The sequence below is a fragment of the Schistocerca nitens genome, chromosome 2, assembly GCF_023898315.1.
Source record: "Schistocerca nitens isolate TAMUIC-IGC-003100 chromosome 2, iqSchNite1.1, whole genome shotgun sequence".
NCBI lineage: Eukaryota > Metazoa > Arthropoda > Insecta > Orthoptera > Acrididae > Schistocerca > Schistocerca nitens.
In genome coordinates, this window is record NC_064615.1 from 849,910,588 (window position 1) to 849,927,913 (window position 17,326).

General features: G+C 42.4%; 1 protein-coding gene and 1 non-coding gene across 2 annotated transcripts in view; both read right to left on the reverse strand.

Moving 5' to 3' along the window:
- Positions 1–17,326, reverse strand: part of LOC126235387 (protein NDNF) — a 265,282-nt gene that overhangs the window by 20,438 nt on the left and 227,518 nt on the right. Inside the window, exon 5 of the mRNA XM_049944109.1 lies at positions 554–781. Coding sequence (XP_049800066.1) covers positions 554–781 — 228 coding nt within the window. The remainder of the gene's footprint in view (positions 1–553; positions 782–17,326) is intronic.
- On the reverse strand, positions 5,658–5,732 carry Trnas-cga (transfer RNA serine (anticodon CGA)). The gene has a single exon. It is a non-coding gene; the product is annotated as a tRNA-Ser (tRNA).

Sequence of the window (17,326 nt, forward strand, 5' to 3'; positions counted from 1 at the left end):
TTCCTAAAGCCAAACTGATCGTCGTCTGAAACATCCCCAATTTTCTTTTCCATACTTCTGTGTATAATTCTTGTGAGCAATTTGGACGGACGAGCTGTTAAGCTGATTGTACGATAATTCTGGCGCTACTCAGCTCTTGTAATCTTGCGGTTACTGCAAACGAAACAAGAATGACTGAAATGTATGTGTGCTGCCAGTGCGACGGACACAGTATGCGAGCGTAAAACTTGGAGGATACTAGGAAGAAAGTAGTCTTGGAATTTTTAGCATTTACATATATCATCAACGCTTGTGTCCTTTCTAGGGCAATGTGGAAACAAATCAATATAGTGGCATTCTGTCTCGTAATAATAGTGACTTAAAACAATAACAATTATTATCGATCTCAGGCAATGCATACAAACGAAAATCGTAATGTTGATAAAGTCCATTAACTTTGAACCTCAAGTAATTATTAATTCGGATGTCTTTTGACGTACCCACGGATATCTTCATCGACAGAGGCGCAGGCTTTTATCCGCAGAGGCCAGCAGCTGAGCGCCGGCGGACGTACCTTGAACTTGAAGGAGGCGCGGCCGTCGAGGTGTCTCAGGTTCACGCTGGCGCGCTTTCCGTCCCTGAGCGCGACCGGCCGGGCGCGTTGCTCGTACTTGAGCGTCGTGCTGCCGTACGGGAAGCTCAGGTTGGTGCGCTTGTTCACGGCGAACAGGTTCACGTGGTACACCTTGCCGTGCTGCAGGTGGCACAGCGTGTACTGCGTCTTGTGGCCCACGCACGTCACCTGCCGACCAGACACACCCACTCAGCACCTTTCTGTAGTCAGGGGCAAGAGGAATACACGTGGACTGAATATCACAGTTATGGGCGGGGGGTTGCCCATAACTGTTTCACTTCTTACTTTAAGAACAGACAGCAAAAGGTCATTCTCCACAGTATTGAGAATGGCTATGATGTCGAGTCCGAATGGGGCACAGTTAAATAAATGGTGGGCTGGGGGGAGGGGCAGGGATCAACGCTGGGGACACTTCTGTTCCTTATTTATATAAATGACATGCCTTCTATTATTACAGCACTCCGTCTTCAGGCCACGAGTGGCCTACCGGGACCATCCGACCGCCGTGTCATTCTCAGTGGAGGTTGCGGATAGGAGGGGCGTGGGGTCAGCACACCGCTCTCCCGGTCGTTGTGATTGTAGACCGAAGCCGCTACTATTCGATCGAGTAGCTCCTCAATTGGCATCACGAGGCTGAGTGCACCCCGAAAAATGGCAACGGCCCACGGCGGCCTGGATGGTCACCCATCCAAGTGCCGACCATGCCCGACAGCGTTCAACTTCGATGATCTCACAGGAACCGGTGTACCCACTGCGGCAAGGCCGTTGCCTTTCTGTTATTACAGGTGATTATAAAATATATTTCTGCTTGCTTGCGACACTAGGTTGGTAGTAAAGGATGTTGCGTGCAATGTATGCACTGTCTCAAACAATACTGTTCAAGACAAAGTTCATGGCTTGTAGAAAATAAACTAATCCTGAATCACAGAAAGACTCAGTTTTTACATTTTCTACCGTACAATTCAACAAATCCCGACATTTTAATCATACAGAGTGCGCATTTAATTAGTAAGACTGAACAGATCAAATTTCTAGGATTCAGACATTTAGTAGACCGCCTTGTAAAGCCCGTGTTCAGGATATTGTTCAAAGACTTAATGCTGCCATTTTTACTATTGAACAGTATCTAAAGTACGTGGTAGTTGGACACGAAAAGTAGTTTACTTTGGTTATTTTCATTCGTTTGTGACGAATAGTATTAGTTTTTGGGGTAACTCTTCCCATTCTCAAAGGGTATTTTTGGCTCAGAAACTGACGGTTCTGGCAATAAGTGGTGTAAGCTCGCGAACTTCTTGTCGTTCCCTGAGCATTAGTCTGGATATTCTGACATTGGCATCTCGATATATAGTTCGCGAACTTACACCACTTACTGCCAGAACCGCCAGTTTTTGAGCCAAAAATATCCTTTGAGAATGGGAAGAGTTACCCCAAAAACTAATACTGTTCGCCACAAACGAATATATATATCGTTTCTTGTTAACAATATCAGCTGATTCCCAAGAATTAGCAGCTTTTACTCAGTTAATAGTAGACAGAAATCTAGTCTACATCTGGATCGCAGCTCATTGACTCTTGTGCAGAAAGGCGTGCAGTATTCTGCTGCATCCACTTTCAGTAAGCTTCCACAAGACTTAAAAAATCTTAGCAATAATACAAGCGCTTTCAAATCTGAACTGAAGAGTTTCCTTATAAGCCACTCCTTCTATTCTGTCCAAGAGTGCCTTGAAAAATTGAGCTTATTTCTGTGTTACACTGTTGATTGCGTTTATATAAACTTATAGCTTGTCGTCTTTTCAGGATTCATAAACATTTTATTTTATCTACAGTTAATTTTCTGTTGTAGCTTAATGTACTAGCACGTTCCATGGCCACGGATATTTGCTCCACAATTTGGTCCTACGGAACTAGGCGTGAAACATAAAATAAACAAAATAAAAGTTAAGGGGCTCCGGGCAGGTGAAATTTTGAAATTTTCAATCCTTTTTGCCTCATTTCCGGTTTGTTCATTCGTTTAAACAAAACACTGTGCGGGAGTGACCTCGTACGTTTAACTGTTCTAAGACTGAAATTTGGTTTTTTGAACTCTCCCCCAACCCTCCCATGGGCAATAATTTAGGAGGAGATTCGAAAGCTTTCAAATCAGTTCACGAAGATAATCGATATGGAGAAAATGTAACCATCACTCAACTGCAGTGTATAGATCATGTACAAAAGCGAATGCATTCGAGGCTGCGACGACTGAAAACTGCATTTAGCGGAAAGAAATTGGAAGATGGCAGAGGATTAGATGGTAAGAAAAGATTCACAGAATCTGTCGTACATAAAATTCGAAAATATTCTAGCATGGCCATCAGGAAAAATGTCAGCAGCGCAGAATTCATGAAAAAATCTGTATGGGCAGTTTTGTTTCACTTCTCTTCAACAGACGATAAGCCAGTTTTCGGCTTGTGCCCTCCAGGAAATGTCTCATGGTGCAAATACAAAAGCGCCTAACAAAATGCCGAGAAATTTATTCACAAACCAGCCATACCTTTGCTCACAGTAGAGGTCTTGAAAGAGACTTTTACAGATTTGTGACATGTAAGATTATTGAAGAAATGTCTTCACTGTCGTATTCAGAGCACTAACGAGTCCATCAACACCGTGATATGGGCCAGAATTTCCAAGACGGTGTGTGTGTCAATTAGTAAAATGCATTTTGGTATCTTCGATGCAGTGGAGACGTTCAGTGAAGGAAACGTTAGAAGGTGTGATGTGCTGAAAAGAGTGCTACAACTTTTACGTTTTTTCCGTAGCTTGTAATTTTTCTCTCCTTCTAGTTACCACAATTTGTTCAAAGTTACAGTATATTAATTGCAATGCTGTGCATATTTTAACTCAGGGGTTTTCTTTTTTAGTAAATCTCGGAGAAGTTAAGGACTTCCATAGATCGAAAAGTGAAGACGATTTTTTGTTTTCATGTCTACTCTTTACAAAAATAATTATTACCTCAAAACTAATCAGTACCTTTAGAATTCCTTCTGTTGAAATGGCTATAAATATGTAACCTACTAGTCATATTTTTTTGAAACTTTCATTTCCAGTAGTTTCTGAGAAAAGGTGTGAATAAATTTTGCACTGTTTAAGATGGTGATTTTTCAACCTGTCTGGAGCCCCTTAAGAGAACTATCACGAAAAGCATTGTATGAAGATGTGATACGGTGACATACTGAGAAATGATGATGTGCGACTCGTGTTCTCTGAGGCTGTTGATGTTCCGATAGGGAATACAACATTAGCAGTTCAGATGAGGTACGGTCATCCCAGAAATGGGCATTCACCGAAGTTACAAGGACAATTATACGTACAAGGAAAGTAACTGCAAATAAATATTGGATTCAGAAGAAACCCTTCAACTGATTTTTGAAAAGCTAAGATAAAAATATTAGACAAGAATAAAACTAAGAGAAATTCGGGCAAGGTAAAGCGAAAAATTAATAAAATACAGGCGGTTGACAAAAACATACAAGTGCTATCCAGAAAGTAAGGTCCGATCGGTCGCGAAATGGAAACCACTGTGAAAACCAAAAATGTTTTATTTTAAACAGTGAGCTACACATTTCAGCTACTTCTCTAAACAATCATCGCACCGACTTATACAACTGTCGAAGCGTTGTACCCATTTTCCTTTGCTCTCCTTACAGAAGGGAGCTGCCTGCGCTTTCTTTACGCTGGTCTAAAGCTCGTTATCTGTGTCAAAATGCTATCTTCATAGCCAGCGGCACATGTGGGCAGAGATGAAACTTAGGGTGAGCCAATTACGGGCTTTATTGTGGGTGATCAAACACTGCCCACTGAAAACACTGCATTAGAATCTTTATTACCCCTGTGGAATGTGGCCGAGAATCGTCACGAAGAAGGAAACGCATGACAGTTATGTTATGTGGGCTGCATTGCATCAGGCGAACTCTCTTACCAGGCACTCATATTTGACGAGGAAACAATTATCGAGAAATCTGTATGTTCTCACTGTGCACTCAGAAAACAAAAGAGCGGCGTGACACTATCTACGGGTATACTAGAGACACCGCCAAACACATCTGTGCAAAGCTTCGTCGGATTTTCGCTGTAGTTTCCATTTCGGCACAGCCATCGTAGTAACACCAATAACACAATACATTATCATGCCTGATACGGTGTAGGAAGAGACGTTATAAACAGCTTCCTGTCGTCTCGGAATGTGTAAATAAGGTCCTGTATAGTTTTCAAAGATATATAATTCTTCCAGCAAAATAGTGGCAACTTCAGGTAACGATGATGGCGGTGGACAGGGATCATGGACCCTTCTCTCCATTGCAGACCACAGAAGCTTACTAAAACTGAGATCTGGTAATTATGGTGGCCAAGGGAGATGCCACTACTCATCTTCATATTCACAGAACCAGCCCTGGACGATGCGAGCTGTGTGAACAGGAGCTCTGTCGTCCTGGAACACAGCATCGCCGTTGGGCAACAAGCATTGTTTCATGAGACAGACCTGATCTGCCACAATGATCATATAATATTTGGCAGTAACGTGACCTTGCAGCATAACGATGAATCGCATGTAACGCTACGATATGGCTCCCCAAATCATCACCGAACCCCGCCATAATTCTCGCTTTGGACATAAACTGGCCGGAAGGAAACAGTATGAAGCAAGACTCATCCGACCAAATGACTTTCTTCCATCTCTCCAAAGTCCAGTTTTTATGACTTCGGCACTACTTTTCCCTGTTACTAGCATTTGCTTGACTGATGAGTGGTTCTGGAATTCCAGATCGCCCTCTAGTTCCCTGCTTATGGAGCTACGTTTCTGTTGTTGACAGGGTTCACGAGTGCAATATTCAGTTCCGCAATGACTTTTGGAACTGTCTCCTGTTTTTGTCACTATCCTCTCAAATGACTGGCCATCGCGATCACTCAACAAAAATTCTTCTTTCGCGTTGTGAGTTAGGGAATAATGTTTGTCTGTATGCGGTATAAATATTCGATACGGTGAAACATCCTAGCAGATTAAAACTGTGTGCCGGGCCGAGACTCGAACTCGGGACCTTTGCCTTTCGCGGGCAAGTGCTCTACCAACTGAGCTACCCAAGCACGACTCATACCCCGTCCTCACAGCTCTACTTCTGCCAGTACCTCGTCCCCTACTTTCCAAACCTTACACAAGCTCTCCTGCGAACGAAGGTAGGAGACGAGGTACTGGCAGAAGTTGAGCTGCGAGGACGGGGCGTGAGTCGTGCTTGGGTAGACCAGTTGGTAGAGCACTTGCCCGCGAAAGGCAAAGGTCCCGAGTTCGAGTCTCGGTCCGGCACACAAATTTAATCTGCCAGGAAGTTTCATATCAGCGCACACTCCACTGCAGAGTGAAAATCTCATTCTGGATTCGATACGGTGCTTCTTGAAACACCAAGCACTTCAGCTGCGTTGTTTACGGAAGCACCCACCACACGATCACCAACAATTTGCCAACGTTTGAAGTCACACAGGACCGACGGAATGCACTCACAACTACACAGTATACTGTTCTGATCACGACTCACAGAACTTGACGAGACACTGCACAGGAGCCATTAATGGTCGATGTACATGTGCATTTATGTTCAAGCTTGAATTTCTTATGGTGTTTTCATATTTTTATCCAACACCTGTATGAAGAATTGAAACAATAAATAGTCGTCGGAAAGAGAGTCAAATTATAGAAGAGTAAAAACAACCATAGATGAAATTAAAAGCAACTGCTTCAGCGGTAGGACTGATAAATGTAGATGAGAGAATGGGAAGGTGGAAAGAGTAAAGTGAGGATCTCTACGAGTCTACTAAAATGATAACCGGAGTAGGTGTCGATATGAAAAGCACAGCGTATACCCGCCAGGGTAGCTGAGAGCGCTAACGCGGTGCTTCTTGGATTCGGGTAGGCGCGCCGGCCGCGGATCGAATCCGCCCAGCGGATTAACGACGATGGTCGGTGTGCCGGCCAGCCTGGATGTGGTTTTTAGACGGTTTTCCACATCCTACTAGGTGAATGATGGGCTGGTCCCCACGCCCGCCTCAGTTACACGACTCGCAGACATTTGAAACACATTCACACTATTTCACGATTTACACTAGACGCAGACAGCTGGGGTACACTACTTTCGTCCCGGGGGGTATGGGGTAGCGGCAGGAAGGGCACCCAGCCACCCCTTAAAATTAACCATACCAATTCCGTACTTACCCTGCCGACCTTGTGCACCATGCGGGATAAAGGCAGTCGAGAAAGAAAGAAAGATGGAAAGCATAGCGTATCCAATTACAAAATCAGAGTCTGACATAGCTTTGAAAGAATTTAGAACAAACAAGACAGAAGACTTAACATTCCATCTTAATTTCCAAAATCATTTATGGAAGTGCTGTCTAAACAATTATTCAAGTTTTTGAGTAGAGTGTTTGAGACCAGAGACTTTCGGAAGCATATCATCGACACATTACCTAAGATATCAAAGGCAGATAAGTGTTAGAACTATCACACAATCAGCTACACAGCTCATCCATCCAAGATGTTGGCAAGAATAATACGCAGATGAATGGCATTCAGTTTGGCTTTGGGAAAGGCAAATGCACCAGAGAGGCAGTCGTAATGTTGCACATGATAATGGAAGCAATACTAACGAAAAATCAAAACATGTTCATAGCATTCGTCGGCCTGAAGAAAACGTTCGACAATGTAAAATTTCGCAAGATTTTCGAAAAATAGCACCAAGGTATAAGGAATGACAATACGTGCATGAACCACGAGGGAACTATAAGAATTTAAGATCAAGAACGAAGTGCTTGGATTTAAAATGGTGTAAGACGGATATAGTAATTTGCCGGTACTGCTCAACGTGTGCATCTAAGAAGAAACAAGGCGAAATTAAAATTCAAGGGTGAAAGAGTATGAATGATAAGTTTCGCTGGTGACAATGCTATCTTCAGTGAAAGTGAAGCCTAATTACAGGACGTGTTGAATGCAGTGGTAAGTTCAGTGAAAACAGAATATGGATTCAGAGTAAATTAAGGAAAGTAGTAAGGAGTAGAAGGCTGAAGTATTTTTGTTTTGTTTTTGTCATCAGTCTTTTGACTGGTTTGATGCAGCCCACCACAAATGCATCTTCTGGGCCAATCTCTTGCAACCTTCTACTGCTTGGGAAGCGAAATGACGCATGATGCCCTTTTTGTTGCGCAAGTCTGTTTTTTCAGCAATTTTCTACGTTTGAGATGTGATGTGCAAAAGACAAAGACTTGAATTTATCGAACAAGTTATCAGGAACATAGGGTGAGAGGGGTGCTCCCTGGTGAAGAGAGTCTGACATGACAGAGAAAATAATGGCGAATTGCTTTAATGCCCCCCGTCCCCACCCCAAAAAAGAAAAAAAATATTCGTGTAAATGTTTCAAAGTTGCTTGTCGCATATGTCAACTTTCAGTTCTAGATTTTCTCTGTTGGGTATTGTTTTGCCCGTACATTCGCATCATCGTTTCCGGCAGGAAAATCGCGCTAGTCGATATCCAACATGTAGACAGCCTTTGCTCAGTCGTGGTGGATTCTTTGAGTGACTTTCTTTGGTGAACAGTTTCTTGGCCAATAAGAGATTAGAGTGGCCTGCGGCGGTGCTCGGTGCGTTCAAAGGGCACTGAGGCTTGTCTTGTCCTTAGTCTGTGTCTGCCCTGGTGTATGCAGACGGAACGGTTGGCTGGTGGCTAATCTTGTGTTACTATTGTAAAATTGCAAAGAGATTTTCTTCCTGCATTCTCTGGTTACGATTCTCCAAATATCACAACCGAATAACAGACGAAGTAAGTAAATCTCTCCCTCATTCATTTAACGATTCTCTATATTTTCGTAAGTCTTGAATCCTTTGTGGGTAAATTCTTTGTTATGCAGTGGTATAGAATTCCACCTCCGACTGTCGTATATCCATCTTCTATTTCAGATGGAGAGTGGGACATTGGAGGGTTAGTATGTAAGAATTAACGGTAGCACTTTCAGCGGTGTATTTAAATCTCTTTATTAAAATGCGACCGGTTTCGGTGACACACTGCAGCGTCGTCGGACCCCTTTACTGGCAAAATTGGAATTATAACGAACTTGCCGTACTGCTACAACGGAGGATAAAAGTTGGCTTCCGCAGGCCTGCTCAAGCACGAAGAAAAGCACAAAACGGGTCTGTCGGGCACTTCATGCATGAACAGGTTTTCGGACGCCGAGTTTGAGTTTTATCCCCTGTTATGTCAGTATGGAAAGTTGCTTATAGGTCGAATTTTTGCCAGTAGAGGTGTCTGATGACCGTGCAGTGTGTCAACAAAACGGTCGCACCTCAAGAGATTTAAACACACATCTGAAGGTGTCACCCTCAATTCCTGTAGAAAGCCACATAATCTGAATCGTTTTTACGTGTCTTGCCAATATTAAACTGATAGCTGAAATTTCATGATTCTATGTAATATATGTGCTCAATATGTACATGGACTTTGGAAACTGAACTGTATAGTGCTACTGACGAATGATGGCGTTCGCACAGGTCGAGGCAAGGAGGGACGCTGCACTGTTGTCAGTTCCAAGCGACAGTTGCGTGGAATTTGTTGTTTGCCACCACTGTCAGCGATGACAACTCGCAACAAATGGAATAAAAAACGATTAAATAACTCACTAGAATCATGTTTAATGCTTAAATTGGCTACAACATTCACGGCATTACTAAACTCGTCGATATAGTCACGAACGAATTACCGGATGTCGTTTTTCAACGGGCAAAATATTTCGGCAAATGACCGTGTTGCCATTCTCAAGTGTGCTGATGAACTGGTTGATTGGAGGAAGGGGGGACAGCGCGGCGGTTTTTCTCCCCCTCTTCCCCTGGTCGGCCGCTCCATCGGCCGTCCGCACCCAGAATCCCTACCCCCACTCCTCCCGCCGACACAGTATTCCGTCCAAGGTTCACGACCAGGTGTGCGGTTGTAGCTCTGCTGTTCCTCCATTTGCCCCAGAGGTCAGGTTGAAACCTGGTACCTCATTTCTCTTCTTGAGCGTTTTAATAGGAGGGTCTCATGCCTTACTAAGGATGTACCCGCTATCACGATTTATCAGTGTTTCCCTTTCTCGAATCTCAATAGATTCCTTAATGGCCCCGGCCAAGAAGTTGCTCGTCTGTGTCAGAATCGAAATGCGGTCATAAACCATTCCGTGTAGTTTTGCCGATTTGTTAGGATGTTGTAATTTGGTGTGCCGTTGTTGTTCCCGGCAACGATCTTCGGCAGTACAATGTCTTACCACATTGATGGGGTACCACAGAGACCCTGTATTTCCGTAGTCCAAGGTCTTCACACCACCAAGCACTGCGCGAGTTTTGGCTGGTAGGCTGGAGATCGTCTTCACTTGGTGTTCCCGGAGAATTCGAGCTATCTTCCCCGATAAAGAGGAACAAATGCAATGGCCGCGTCCTACTGAGAATCCTCTTCTGGTTCCGCCGATTGTCCAGAGGATATAGAACGGAGGGATCTCCGACTTTGCCACTCCTTGTAGCCATTTTTCAGGAAAACCGCTCTCAGATGTCAAAGTTCTTGATTGATACTTTCGTTACCAGAGAGGGTGCGAGCCCTGTGGACCGAAATTGACTGCAGTCTCAGGCAACTGAGGCCACACTCAAATTTTCGCCAAACTGATTTATTGTAAAATATTGAGCGCATCTCCTTCTTTCTCATTCGCTTCATTTGTGGCTGATAATGAGTAACATATGAATCACTGTTGGTCACAATGTGGCGTCATTTATTGAAAAAAAAATTTTTTTTACGATCTTGACTGTGTTCCTGTTTAAAGGTAATATGAAACAATAGAAACAAAATCTTATCTTTGGAAAGCATGCAAGTATTTCGTGAGAGTAAAAATCATAAGAATTTCAGAACAGCTAACCTTCCGTTACTGCAAATATTGTTGAAACAAAGAAATGACCGTGATCAGTTAAGCAGGTACAGATTACACGTAATACTTGCAACAATGCAACTTGCGGAGAAGTAACCGTTCAGCTTGCCACCTTTATCTATATTTATCTCTTGTAACTGGTTAAACCACACAACACGGGAAAAGACGCCAAAATCTTGCGTGAAAGGAATTAAGTTAAGCAGAAGTACAAAATGTTTAGTAGTCACATAGGTCATGTCAGCTGCCAACGACTAATTCGGAAATCAATTTTTACCTTCTCCATAAATCTTGAGTTCAGCGTAACAGACCGTCAGTAGTGTACAACGGCTTCCTAACGCCTCCTGGGCGTACGTTTGATTTAGCCACATAAATTGTACCAGTTACCATCACAAATAATTAAGGGCTAAATGACGAACGTCTAACTCCAAAGACAGACATCAGAAGAAGATCCAAAATGGTAAAGGAGTTCCCATGTTCTAGAATTCATGAGACTAACGAAATAAGTCAGGTAATCTAGCTCACTATTAGACTTTCATTGAGTATTTTTACAGATAACACAATATTAAAAATGGTATGCAACTAAAATAGTGTTCATATAGCCTTTACGTTACAGCAATCACGCAACGAAGTCAAAGCCTGTTCAGATCGCTTGTGAAGCTCACATGTCTAGTTGTGTTAAATTTGTCTCAATTCTAGTTGTGCTATATTTCCATGTTGTTGTTGTGGTCTTCAGTCCTGAGACTGGTTTGATGCAGCTCTCCATGCTACTCTATCCTGTGCAAGCTTCTTCATCTCCCAGTACCTACTGCAACCTACATCCTTCTGAATCTGCTTAGTGTATGCATCTCTTGGTCTCCCCCTACGATTTTTACCCTCCACGCTGCCCTCCAATACTAAATTGGTGATCCCTTGATGCCTCAGAACATGTCCTACCAACCGATCCCTTCTTCTGGTCAAGTTGTGCCACAAACTCCTCTTCTCCCCAATCCTGTTCAGTACCTCCTCATTAGTTATGTGATCCACCCATCTAATCTTCAGCATTCTTCTGTAGCACCACATTTCGAAAGCTTCTATTCTCTTCTTGTCCAAACTATTTATCGTCCATGTTTCACTTCCATACATGGCTACACTCCACACAAATACTTTCAGAAAAGACTTCCTGACACTTAAATCTATACTCGATGTTAACAAATTTCTCTTCTTCAGAAACGCTTTCCTTGCCATTGCCAGTCTACATTTTATATCCTCTCTACTTCGACCATCATCAGTTATTTTGCTCCCCAAATAGCAAAACTCCTTTACTACTTTAAGTGTCTCATTTCCTAATCTAATACCCTCAACATCACCCGAATTAATTCGACTACATTCCATTATCCTCGTTTTGCTTTTGTTGATGTTCATCTTATATCCTCCCTTCAAGACACCATCCATTCCATTCAACTGCTCTTCCAAGTCCTTTGCTGTCTCTGACAGAATTACAATGTCATCGGCGAACCTCAAAGTTTTTATTTCTTCTCCATGGATTTTAATACCTACTCCGAATTTTTCTTTTGTTTGCTTTACTGCTTGCTCAATATACAGATTGAATAACATCGGGGAGAGGCTACAACCCTGTCTTACTCCCTTCCCAACCACTGCTTCCCTTTCATGTCCCTCGACTCTTATAACTGCCATCTGGTTTCTGTACAAATTGTAAATAGCCTTTCGCTCCCTGTATTTTACCCCTGCCACCCTTAGAATTTGAAAGAGAGTATTCCAGTCAACATTGTCAAAAGCTTTCTCTAAGTCTACAAATGCTAGAAACGTAGGTTTGCCTTTTCTTAATCTTTCTTCTAAGATAAGTCGTAAGGTAAGTATTGCCTCACGTGTCCCAGTATTTCTACGGAATCCAAACTGATCTTCCATGTGGTTGCTTAAAAGTGTATTAAAGTGTCGTGCAGTGCAATACCATAAATAAGACGAATGTTACGATTTAATTAAAACCTTTCAAGTGAAGAAGATAATTATTTAGTGTGGCACAATGGCCAGGTGCTAGTCTTTCGAATGGACGCCACTCCGGCGACTTTCGGGTCCTAACTTACCGTGGTTATCCAACCGGGGAAAGGGAAGTTACAGTTTAACGTAGAATCCGAACCACGTGTCGTTCTTGTCGACTCCTCACATCGGTCAGAGGTGAAGGATAGATCATAGGCAGACTGAAAAATTTCCAGGATTCGATCCTGAAATCTCTCGGCTGCCAGGCAAGCACTTTACCATTAGTCAGTTAGGCCCGACGGAAGATGAGAGAAAGTATTTTAGAAAATTACGGCTGATGCTTCTTCCCAGGGTGTTATGTCAGAGGTTGGCATTGCTAACTCGACTGTAAGACTTCGGACTTTGTGCAGATGAACTAGTCTGAAAATGAAAACGAACAACTGGATCTATTCTGACCACAGTTGGTGCTGTGTACATTTCGTTCCACCGAAACTCTGTGTGCAGAGTTCATCTAGTTTTCATTTTATTAGTTTTTATTTAATTGCAGCTTCAGATAAATATTTTAGAAAACGTTTATATCAAAAACTTGGCCTAGGACTAGTTTCAATTACTAAGATTTAGTGAAGTTTCACTTTACTAGTAAAAACGAGATTAAATTTATTAATACTGTACAATGTCTCTGTTCCTTTTGCTCACATACGACGATTTCTCGCTAGTGTCTGTACTGTGGCACCTCCTTTAGAATCGTTGAATAATTTAAGAACTATTCTCATTCTTTAAATAATTTTAAGTACATATTAAAAAATAAATAAACGTAGCTTACAGTGCTAATAATTTATGTAAAGTGTCATGTTTATGTAAGAATAAGCATAGAGTATGGAGCTAGTGCTCCTGGTTCGTTTCATGTTTTACGATGTAATCTATTACACGACAACGAGTCGTTCATTATTCTTTCATTATCTTGTCTGGTCTGATCTTAACTTGGTCTGTGTGATTACTGTCCACGTTCTGATGAATGCAAGTGTAGCTTCTGATTGATATAATAATTATTGTAAAGATTCAGCAAACCTTCTTTACGTAAATTTCTATCCCTTACGATACAACAGTACCTAAAGTTTGTAACTGTACTCGTTGATGCCAGCGTAGTTTTGCGGACTGATATTAAGTTATTTCCAGTCTTAATAGTCATTACTTGTATCTTCCGTTTAATATATCCTGCACAGACCTTATTTGTTTATCAAGTCCGATATTTTCATGGAGGTAAAAAGAGAGGGGAAATGATGCTATAGATTTACGCTATACCTTATTTTGAGGCCGCAGTGGTCGGGGCCTACCACCATCTTAAATAGTACACAACATTAGCAGACTACCGTTTACGATTGCTTCTTGTTGATTATGTCTGTCGTGTTCACGCTACAGTTTTTTTAAATAGTAAAAACTACAGTGCTTATATGAATAAAGCAGTGTCAGAAAGACAATTTCGAACGTTTTCCTGTTCCTGAATGCATATTTGCCCTAGCAATACGACGCATTTAGCCTCATTAATGTAACTTTCTCTTTTGTTGATATATGTCGAATAACCAAGAAGAGCAGGGTGTGATGTGAAAATGATGCTTCCGTAATCAATTTTATTCCAATTTTACTGTATTTTTATCTACAGAAAATGAAGCTGGAACTCCGAAACCAGTGACTATTTGATACTGGTACTGTTTCTTGTTCGTTACATTTTCAGCTTTCCCCTGCTATGCACATTTTTAAGGATCACGTTTGCAAAAGACTCACCTACATCTTTATTAGCCCATAAACGTGTGCAATGAGGAAAGAAGCAAAGCATTCTATCGTATCTTGTGCGTGTCAACAAAATGAACGATCACTGAAAGGCCAAAGGCCAAAGAAACAGAACTGTACATAGGTATAGCTCCAAGCAGAATAGAGTTCTTTTTCTATTAGCTTGTCAGTGCTTTAGTCTCACCGTAGTTTACACATCTTCTCACTTTGAAATCTTACCTATGATGCGTCATTCAACGTGTGGGCAGTTATAGCAATTTAGGGGGTTAAAAAACAACTAAAATAAACGTAAACAGCGCAACGATAATTCATGGGAAAAGAAAATATCACTTGAAGGCTCCACTTACGAAAGAAATGTGATTGCTTTTATCTTTAGACTACGATAGGATCGATTAGTACACCCGTGAATGACACAAACTGGAATTTTTGATGAAACCACAACGTCTCCACACAGTCAGATCACCTGATACTATTTCGGATACGACCACGAAGGCGATAGAAATCCGCAACAGTCGAAAATGAGCACGGGCACATCAGGGTGATATGAGGGGGAAGTACCACCACGGTCAACCAACGAGGTACAAATGTGATGAACCCAACATTTCGGGCTGAGTAAAATGGCCGACGTCAGCTTGAAGTCTGTGACGTAACGACAGCTCCCTTCTCTTTTTACGTCCATGGATATTTTATTAAGTTAAGCGGTGTCGATCATTTATTCAGTAAAGATATTTTAACCGCAACCACAGAAGCTGAAGCTACTCAGTAACTTTGGTCCGAGTAGAATTTAATGTGTTTTCACTGAGAGAAAAGTTAATTAATCTAAAAATGAATGAAAAGCAATTTATTACGAGCTGTCTTTGGTCTTTGCCCATAATTCAAGGAAGAGCAGAGATATCGTTTAACGCTGAATCACATTTCTCTCTGTTGCGACGAATTTAGAACTGACGCTCTTGAAATATTCGTCCCACCCAATATAGTACTTTTGAAATAAATTGAAGTAACATTAGAGGGCAGTTTTAGTATGCACGAATTTAGTTTCGCGTTTAGATTTTACAACACAGAGGGTCGTGAATTATTTCCCTCTAGGGTCAAGTAACTGCGGCGAATACTTCCAGACTTGTTACGCGAATGCTGGTGTGTAATGAGTGCTTCAGCGCATGTACTGGTAGCTTTACATAACGCGCTAAGATAAATACCGCACTTCAGTCGGTTACTCGTGTAAGCAGATGGAATGAGCTGCAACAGCGTAGAAACGGAACCGGAGGACTAAAAGGAAAGAAAGAAAGAATGAAAGGAAAAAAAAGAGAGTCGTGGAAGACGCTCGGGTTCAAATAATGGGCGTTCAGAACACGATGGTAATCTTACGACACGTTCCTTTATTTAATTACGGACATCTCTCCGCTGACAGCATACATGAATGTGTAGTAGAAAATGCATTGCGAGAATTACCGTGATGAATTCCGAGTGCGCCGGGCGTGGATGACACGGGCATTAGCGTTCAATTACAGCGCCGTAGCTCTCGAGGGAGCTAACTCAGCGGGCGAAAGCTGGCGGCGGGCCAAGCGCGCCGCTGCTGAGATATGCCTATTGTTGGGGCGGCGCGAGTGGCGGGCGCCGCCCGCCGGCCGACGCCTTTCGCGTCGAATTTTTAAGCGACACCGAGTGGGCCTGGTCGTGTTGTAATCACTCCCATAGGTCTGCTCGCAGCGGCGAAAATAATTTTTGGAGGTTCGGTGAACCCTGTTTACATCGCCCTCCAGCACGCTATCCAAAGTCCTTGCGAGGCTGGCGGTCCGTTGAAGTTAAGATTCAACCGAAACTTGGTCGACAACTTTCCATTGTGAAATAGTCTGCATATAGTGTGTGCTGTAATCAAAACGAGCGCTGTAGCTTCAGCTTTATACTTTCTTACATACGGAAACAGTTCGCAACTCGTGGGGCGCGACTCACTTGTGGTCCGTGGGCAACATGGCACTGGACCATTAGCACTGGTCGAGAGTTCAAGACAAGATAAAAAATATCTGGAGCTTCACGGATTCCACTCCTCATCAGTCGTCAAGGTTAACCAGTATGGAATGAAATAAGAGTTGAAATACTTGCCAATAATTTTTCATGTTCGAAATTGTGTGCCACTAGGCGGCTGGAAGTCTGCACCCTCACAAACTGCTCCACAGGGTTGGCGCGCGACCTTGGATGGCATAGACACATGTTGTTGTTGTTGTCTTCAGTCCTGAGACTGGTTTGATGCAGCTCTCCATGCTACTCTATCCTGTGCAAGCTTCTTCATCTCCCAGTACTTACTGCAACCTACATCCTTCTGAATCTGCTTAGTGTATTCATCTCTTGGTCTCCCTCAACAATTTTTACCCTCAACGCTGCCCTCCAATGCAAAATTTGTGATCCCTTGATGCCTCAGAACATGTCCTACCAACCAGTCCCTTCTTCTTGTCAAGTTGTGCCACAACCTCCTCTTCTCCCCAATTCTATTCAATACCTCCTCATTAGTTATGTGATCTACCCATCTAATCTTCAGCATTCTTCTGTAGCACCACATTTCGAAAGCTTCTATTCTCTTCTTGTCCAAACTATTTATCGTCCATGTTTCACTTCCATACATGGCTACCCTCCATACAAATACTTTCAGAAACGACTTCCTGACACTTAAATCTATACTCTATGTTAACAAATTTCTGTTCTTCAGAAACGCTTTCCTTACCAATGCCAGTCTACATTTTATATCCTCTCTACTTCGACCATCATCAGTTATTTTGCTCCCCAAATAGCAAAACTCCTTTACTATTTTAAGTGTCTCATTTTCTAATCTAATTCCCTCAGCGTCTCCCGACTTAATTCGACTACATTCCATTATCCTCGTCATTCCAGTGTCATCGGCGAACCTCAACGTTTTTATTTCTTCTCCATGGACTTAAATACCTACTCCGAATTTTTCTTTTGTTTCCTTCACTGCTTGCTCAATATACAGATTGAATA